This window comes from Varanus komodoensis, unplaced genomic scaffold, assembly GCF_004798865.1.
Source record: "Varanus komodoensis strain SLA01 unplaced genomic scaffold, ASM479886v1 scaffold14_1, whole genome shotgun sequence".
Lineage (NCBI taxonomy): Eukaryota > Metazoa > Chordata > Lepidosauria > Squamata > Varanidae > Varanus > Varanus komodoensis.
In genome coordinates this window covers 20,910,685-20,919,522 of record NW_025335438.1, presented here as the reverse complement: position 1 = coordinate 20,919,522, position 8,838 = coordinate 20,910,685, and the positions used below count along the sequence as shown (strand labels likewise).

At 36.5% G+C, this 8,838-nt stretch overlaps 1 protein-coding gene across 6 annotated transcripts in view; it reads right to left on the bottom strand.

Annotated features, from left to right (window-relative positions):
* The window catches only part of NOL4 (nucleolar protein 4), a 128,518-nt gene that overhangs the window by 83,752 nt on the left and 35,928 nt on the right, over positions 1-8,838 (bottom strand). For 3 of the 6 annotated variants that reach the window (XM_044424134.1, XM_044424137.1, XM_044424138.1), the window contains exon 2: positions 2,746-2,895. In XM_044424134.1, coding sequence (XP_044280069.1) covers positions 2,746-2,895 — 150 coding nt within the window. Of the gene's footprint in view, positions 1-1,538; positions 1,558-2,717; positions 2,896-8,838 lie in introns of all 6 variants that reach the window. The other 3 variants (XM_044424133.1, XM_044424135.1, XM_044424136.1) reach the window with 2 other exon arrangements.

Genomic DNA, 8,838 nt, shown 5'->3' with positions numbered 1-8,838 from the left:
CCCTTCTTCTTTTGGCCACCTAATGAGAAGGAAGGACTCCCTGGAGAAGAGTCTAATACTGGGAACAATAGATGGCAAAAGAAGAAGGGAATGGCAGAGAATAAGGTGGCTAGATCGAGTCACTGAAGCAGTTGGTGTGAGCTTGAGTGGACTCCAGGGGATGGTGGAGGACAGGAAGGCCTGGAGGAATGTTGTCCATGGGGCCGTGATGAGTTGGACACGACTTCGCAACTAACAACAACAAAGAGCCACCAAGGGGATGTGCATGCTGAAGCAAGAGTGTTGCTCCAAAATACCATGAGACTCTGCAACCCTCAATTATGATTGTTAATCCTTTATACATTTGCCTAAGATTAAGCACTATTGATCACCATGGGATGTACTTAAGAGGCAAAGTGCATAGGATTTTGCTGCAAGTGACAGAAAACATAATCCTAGGACATTTTAGTGTTTATCATTAGCAAGCAGTCAGCATAAAAACATGTAGGTTGAAATTAATTGAGTTTAAATTTGTGTGACTGAAAGACTTAGGAGAGAACGTAGAGGACTGCATCTATACATCTAAAGCCTTTTTCATGACCATAAGCACCAAGTTTATACAATAATTTAGAACCTATAAAATGTAATTTTGATAAAGGTGCTTAGGTTATATCATGGAAAAGAAGGCAGGTAGCTCATACTTTGGTTGCAAAAACAAAGAAGCTTTACTGTCTGACAATAGATAAATTGCTAGATTCCAGGATGGTTGGTATATACCTGCTATCAGTTCAGCTTAGCTGTCACATGCAGCATCCATTACCAGTCATCTATTTGACCACAAACTGCCCCATAGGCACAGTATTTTTGACATGACAGCTCTCTTCCAACTCATGTAAACATCAAGATTCTGCTCCCAAGTGATTCTCCTCTTTTACTTTTTATGCAGTAGCTGTTAATGCAGCATCACAGCAGAAAAGTGCCATAGAGCTCAAACTAAAGTTGCCTTACTTTTTCCAAAACCTATCTTGGGAAGTGTGTACAGTGCAAATGGATGCACAAATTCCTATTTGTCTCTGAACAAATATCAAAGGGACATAATTCCTACTGATCCAGTTTAAATTTAGCTCCAAGCCATTGTTTTGCATTACATGAATGAAAGATAGGTTTACCATTCCCTGCCATCGTTCTGTGTTCAGATTCCCAAGTTCTTGATTCACAGTAAACCATATATTGCCATTACATCTGAACTGGAAAACTTTAGCTCCTGATTGTCATGCTCCATTAGGAATCCATCATCTGCCCTGGATGACAGCTCAGGCAGGAGGCTCAGTGTGCCGAAGATGAGTATGTTTCAGGACCTTGGTCAGCAATCTTGGAGCTAGGGAATTGACAGGTTGTTCCAGCAGCATCTGGGAGCAATGTATTGCAGGTGTTTATAGTCTGTCTAGGAAAGTTACTCTGAAAACTCCACCCCTTCAAGTGCTGCACCTGGCTATTAAAGGACCAGCAGCCTTTTTCTGCAAGCAGCATTGGCATCTCCTAGGGAATGAAGGTTAGACAAGGGAAGACGCTTGATGACTGTTCCTAGGGATCTCGCTCTTCATTAGTGGAGTTTGCAGTTCACTCCTTGGAGTCAGAAGAACCCCTGTGGATTGCATAGATAAGATATGGGGTTTTGAGACAGTGGACCCCAGGAACTGCTTCTGATGCCATCTTAGAATGTCTGTCACCGAAGGCTACGATTTCTCAGGGTTGCCAGTTCTGGGCCATGACAGTGTATACTTTCTGAACCAGAAATGGAAACCACCAAGGGAATTTTAAAAAAGAGTTTACCTTAACATATGAGTGGGAAGTGGATCTGTGCTGCATAACTCTGTCCCTGACATCACATTCTACATGCCTGCCCCCAAATACGCATATATGCAACTTGCAGTTTGCATGGAGGCTTATATACATGTGCATAAGTGTCTGTGCTGCATTACATAAATGTTTGATAAGAGCCTGTATATAACATGTGCAATCCAGGAAGGGAGATTGTCTGAGTGTGGCGAGGAAAACTGAAACATCAAGACTGGGCCATTGAGAAGAAAGTTGAGTAACAGTCACACATGGCACAGCCTACTTATAAAAAGTTTCTTTGCTGGTGAAGAAATAGAGTAGACAGGAACTGAAAATGTTACCCTACCAACTTTGTTTAAGATCAGGTCCTGTGTATGTGTCATGCCTTTGGTTTCCAGGGAGTTTACTTGAAGATAGAAATTTGTTATTTTGTTATTTACATTCTTAGTTAACTATTAGAGTAAAGATATTTTGTTTTTAAAAATCAATAAAAATAAAGTTTAAGAATATAAAGGAATCAACTGAGTTGCTCTAGATACATCAGTACATATGAGCATGATATGCATACAATTATTTATCAGTGACTTTCACACATACAGTATAAAATGCCTCCTTGAAAATACCTGTGTCTGTGCATCTGAAACAGTATTAAATGTGCTTGAAACAATTACTTCTAGTCTACTTTCCTACTTGCAAAATGTGGGTCCTTGTGTGTCCTTATAATTTCTAGCCCATGTATTTTTCCTTAAACCTGGCAAGTAGCCAGATAAAATGCATCTATCATTTTTTGGGGGAAATGATTTTTTAAAACATGTAGTTCTTAGGAATCCATGTGTTGGTGAGAGTGTCAGATAAATCATGATTCTGTCTATATAACCAGTATAATAAAGATATACCACCCTCTTTGCTGTAAGGTTCTTTACTTACTGCTTTGTAAGTCCTCTTTTGTCCAGCATGTTTTCTGATTTGTTCTCCATTGGGCCCTGTTTCCACATGCATGGAGTAGATTATGTCAAAGAAATCTTCAACAACAGCTACTTGTCTCAAGGACAGCTTCTCATCTACACCAACTCCATCCTAAGAAGAAATGACAGGGGGCACAAGATGAATAGATAAACTACCAGGAAATACACATCCTGTTAGTGAGAATTGGTTAGATAAAGACCTCTGTACTGGCATCTGGAAAATAATACTAGCAATGTTATAAATGACAACAGCATTATCACACGATAAACAGAATCTTCAGAATAAGATGCTGAATGAATATGTGTAGGTAGGTAGGTAGGTAGGTAGATAGATAGATAGATAGATAGATAGATAGATAGATAGATAATAGATAAGCAATTTGGATTATTTTACATTTTACATTGATAATCATTTTCATGTTACTTGAAGCATTATAAAATGCATGTTTCATACAGAATAGAAACACTAAAACAGTTGTTTTAATTCAGATTAAAACAAAAGAAAAATGCTTTAGTGAGAGCAAGATTTGACCACAAATTTGTAGATATTTAGAAAGCCATTCTGACTATGAATAGTGGAAGGTATGGTGGAAAGAAAACAAGTGTCTCTTAATATTTGACCAGAATAAAATATAAAGTAAACCTATACACAGGGTTTTATCCAGAGTTCAGTTTGCAGAAAATGAGATGCTTGAGCTCAATTCTATATGGAAACATCACTCTCTAATCTGGAAGACCCTTCTTCATCAACCAGGTGGTGACTTTCTGTTCTTTTTTAAAAGTAAGGAAAGTGTACTCTGCACTTCCATCTATTTTTCAATTTAAGTTGTTCAGGTTTGTGCTTTGACAGTGACAATAGTTACAAGGGTTACGACTTGATGACGTTTCAGAGAAATTAAGCCTTAGTTTCATCTTCCTTTAAAAAATCAGTGGTATCCATCTATAAACATAATCTGGACAGTTCATATAGTCTTCCTTCAGATTTGTTAACTGGCAGATTATTCAAGACAGATTGTGAATATAATTCCCACAAAAAGGATTTTAGACAAATCAGATTTTTCCACAAAGTATTATATGAGTAATTTATTTTGCTAAGTAGATTGTTTATTTGGAGGCCAAAGGAATATGAGCTTGTTACTCTTACTGTGTGAAAGAGATTGACTTTATAGATTCCATAGTTAACAGTGCCACCTACATCTCAAAACCTTGCAACTGATGTTCACATCATTGCTATCTAAGCAGCAAAGATATCTATGAATTCCCTTGTTTTTCTGTGATTTGAACACTGGCCATGCAAAATGTATAGCACTTACCAATAGCTAAGGATTAAAGAGAATACCTCTCATGAATATTACATTAGAAAATATTCCAAGTAGTTGCCCTTTGATACGTTCCTTAATTCTGTATTCATCCAAAATACAGGTAGCATCCACAGTTCTGGCTGACCAACATTAAGGATTAGAGAAGTAATTTTTAATATGATCTATTGCTAATATACATGCAGAGGCAAGTGGAGTTTGAGTTGCACTTCCTGCTTTGTTTGCTGAAGATACATTTTCTTACAGACCAAATCCTCCTTTTCCAAGCCATTGTCCTGACCCTCCTCCTTCATAAACCTGTTATTTTTCTTTTTAAATATGAAATGACATATAACAAGGTCATAAATCTGAATGCACCTTTATATTTCTTATAATGGGAGAAGGTATAGCAGTAGATGTGTAGGCAGAGCAGAAAACATTATATTAAGTAAGTTTTGCAGGTAAGCACACAGAAGAAATGTTTAGGATTGGTGTGCAAACCCTTTTTTCCCTTTTAAACTAGATCTTTTATGCACACTTCAATTTGAACACGTCACACTAGACACAATATTGACTCCAGTCCAACTGAGTCATTCATGGGTCTCATTAAATAGTGGGACTTCAGCTTTTTGCAGCATTAATTCAATGCAATCCTAAACCCTCTTATTTAGGAGTAAGCTCTTTGAACTCAATTGACCTTATCTGAGTAGAAAATGTATACAATTGCACTATTAGGTGCTTAATTTATTTGAAACTGGACCAAGGTTTTCACTGAAGTTTTATCACTGTTACATCTCTTATTTCCTGTGTCCAAGATCAAATATTTCTGCAGTGATGCCAAGTGCCCTTGCAAAAGATTCATATAACTAAATCAACTGCATCCAGTACAGTACCTGTAATCACCACCATCCCATCCTTTTTGGGTATGGAATAGGCTTCCACAGCTTCCAGAGGTAATTGAAGCCCCATTGGTGACGGTGTTCAAGGATAGGCTGGACATGCACATGGCAGGCATGTTATGAGCGGAGCTGCTGGAGCCTGGGGTCAGACTAGATGGCCTGATAGGCCCCTTCTGACTCGCTCAGTTTCCATGTTGTTTTTTCCATTACCATGCTACTTCCTAGTTAATTATTCCATGTATGTATGAATGAATTGGTTCTGAAACTTGTTCTGCCTCCCAGAGCAGCTATTGACCAAGTAATTAAAGGTAATTCCCAAGATATAACCAGCTACAACCTTATAAGATCTCTATGGATTAGATCAAAGGCCCATCATTCAGTATTTTTCACACACACAGGCAACCAAATGCCTGTGGGAAGTTCATAAGCAGGACTTGAATGTAACTGCATCCTCCTACTCATGTGCCTAGAACTGTTATACAGAGGCAAACCACCCCAGATACTGAAGGTTGTGTGTATGTGTTAGAAACATAGTTAGTAACCATTCATGTGCAACAGTCTCACAAAGGTGAATATTATTTAAAACAATACTGTGAAATCAGTTTGAAAAAGAAACTGACAAAATACTAAACACATTGTACTACTTTTCTTAGTCAAAAGCTACCAATATACAATACACACATCACATCTTCAAAGTGGTGCATGTGACCAGCAGTGAGAACTTTGACAGATGCCCAGTGAGGCCGAAGATCACAGTCTAGAAAGCAGCTTCAAGGGTATCCAATGCCAGATACTGATCTACAACGAGGCTCCTGACCATTCTAAGAGTAAGAGTTGCTCCACACACAGTTTCCCAAGCCACTTCTGAAGCTTCTCTTAAAAAGTGGATTCTCAAAAGATGCCTGGTACTGATGTTAGGAAAATAATAATCAGAGGCCCTGCTGAGTTCATGGAGATCACTACACATCCTTCTAGATGGCAGCCTGTACTTGGCAGCCCTGTATCCTTCAGATTTATAGTAATACATTTGATGTGCCTATAGATTTTCCCTCTGATGATAATATATGATCACAGGAAACCTGAAAAAAGAAATCTTTCCTCAGCTTAGTCTCATCTATATTATTCTAGCAGTGTTATTATGTGATTAGAGGAAATATTACCCAGTTGTGTTTTAAAATATGTTGCTCTGTCAGTTTTTATATGTATTTTTGTCTCAAGCATGTATTGATTTAAACAAATAAAACTGAAGTTTCAAAGTCAGCTTAACCTATAAGGATTAATCTGGACTTGTTTCCTTATGATTTTATGTCCTTATTTTTCTATTACCATGATAAAAAGAAATTAAGACTGCAATTCTAAACACAGTAAGCCTCATTGAACTAATTAGACTTTCTTCAGAGTAAATAAATGATTGATTTGTAAGGTACCAATCCAAAGTTTAGATGCTATGAAATAGGATTATGTAAGTCATGGGGGTTACTTCCAAATACTGAGTTGATCTACATCTCATAGTTTAAAAAGATCAACTCACATTGTAGCCATACAAAAGCAACCTAAGATCAACCTAGCATACAGTGTTTAACATTTTAATTATGCAAGCTTAAAATGTCTTTAAATAATTATAAAGACATATGTAGTCTTCACTGAAGATCATTAAAAGTATATTGGTTTAGGCTGATTCAGTTCCCAAGGTGAAATGACCTGTTGCTGTAACATATCCAACAAGAAACATCAAAGAACATGACAGTGGGTATTTGTTGACATGAATGCTTGCTAGCAATGCTTTCAAATTTCTCTCCATCCAAATTCCTCTATTGATTCTGCTCTCCTAAATCAGTTGACCTTGTCTAAGAGGCATCATCATTGCATAAGCAAACCATCATAGCTCAACTTCCTAATTTCTTAACTTTGTTCAAGCCACAGTTGTCAGTTTCTCTCTCGCTCTCTCTCTCTAAAGGTTACTGATGCACACAAGCACACACATGTATTACTTAAAACACCAGACATAAAAAGGAACTCTGATGCAATAATGTTGATATGACACAATCACGTTGGGACATCATTTAATGAAAAAAGAGGAATTTTATTTTGAAATAAAGTTAAAAATACAGGCAACAAAAATGAAAAATACCACATAAAAACACAAGATAATTAATTAGTAGAAAATGGAAATTTACTTATAATCCTTAGTATATTATAGATATGCTTGTGGGAGTAAAACAGCCTAAAAAGTATCTCACCAATTATTATGAAACTTCTGATGCATAAGTTAGGTAGCTGAATTACAGTTGTTCATATATATACAGTATATGTGTGTGTGTGTGTGTGTGTGTGTGTATTGATTGGAATGTGATCAGAAGGATGAAGGGCTACCACTTAGAAGAAAAACAGAAACAATGGTGCATAATATGTTTCAACAGGATTATTTACTTTCAGAACTCGCTGAGTAAGTTTATATGCAATCATGGCCTCAATTTAAAAAGTCCAGTGCGGTTTAGAAGGTTTCCTGATAATCTTCCAGCCTTTAAAATTGTGTTTTTGTTCATTTGTATTTGGTACCCTATACAATTTCTTCCTGTTTTGTATTTTTATGACAATGTTTGCTGAGAATGGACACAAAATATCTTATGGACATGGAAAGTTGTAGTATTCCATCTTACTTTTCTAAACCATTGGCATTATTGTAAAGCCATAGAAATAAAAAGTTGTCTGTTGATTCACATTCTCTTGCCAAAATATGAAAATGGTATCTATTACTTACTTGTCTTTAAAAATAAATAATAAATGTCTTTTTTTCCAAGCATACCTGTCACTTCTAGAATGTTTGTAGAGTTTCAACACTACTCTGCAAAATGCACATGCTACATAAAATAGCTGGAAAAAAATTGTTCATGTCATTCTTCCTTTACTCCATAATATTACTTGGTCTAAAGATAAATACAAAAATTAAAGTCACCTACAATATTACAGCTGCAATGTCCCTTAGTAATCCACCAAAGCTCTACAGTACAAAACATAAATTGTAAACATATTTACTCTGTAGCAGAAACTATAAAACTTAGAAACTTGTATGAAAGTGGGGATATCAAGGCAATGTCTAGTGCTCACCTTCAATATTCTCCCCCCCCTCCATCAATAGCACTATGAAATCATAATTGTCAACAGGAAGGTTGTAATGAACACACAGCAGAAGACTAAGCATTTGCTCTCAGTACATACAGTACAATACTGTACATTGTCTGTAAAGAAGAAAGTCACATTAAGTTCACTGAGACTTACTCCCAGGTAATGGTTGAATACATCTATTGCCTTTGGGAATTTCCAGAGTATTTGTGCTTACATACATTTATATGGAACATGCATGACTAAACTTATTTGATTCTTCTCTCAAATTTACTAGTTTGAGAAATTGATTTAATCACACTGATCTGCAAGATTCTTGCCATTAGTGGTATAGTGGTTAAGAACATGTTACTGGGACTGGGTTCTAGTCCCAACTCAGGCATGCAGCCATCTGGGTAACTTTGAGCCAGTCACAGATTCACCCAACCTACCACACAGAGTTGCTTTTGTGGAGACAAGATTGAGAGCAGTAGGAGGAGAATTTATGGGAGCTGCTTTGAGTTATTTAAAAGAAAAAGGAAGGCAGAATATAAACCTAATAAACAAACAAACAAACAAACACACGATGGGGAGAAGTAACAATCTTACTTGACTACAGCTAAAGTACAATATAAATTCTATCCACTTAGATACTTTGAATTCTGAAAGCCTATATTACACAATTTACACACCTGAAGTTAAATATAATACTTTGTTATATACAATATAATATACTTCTTTTCATCCTTAATATAG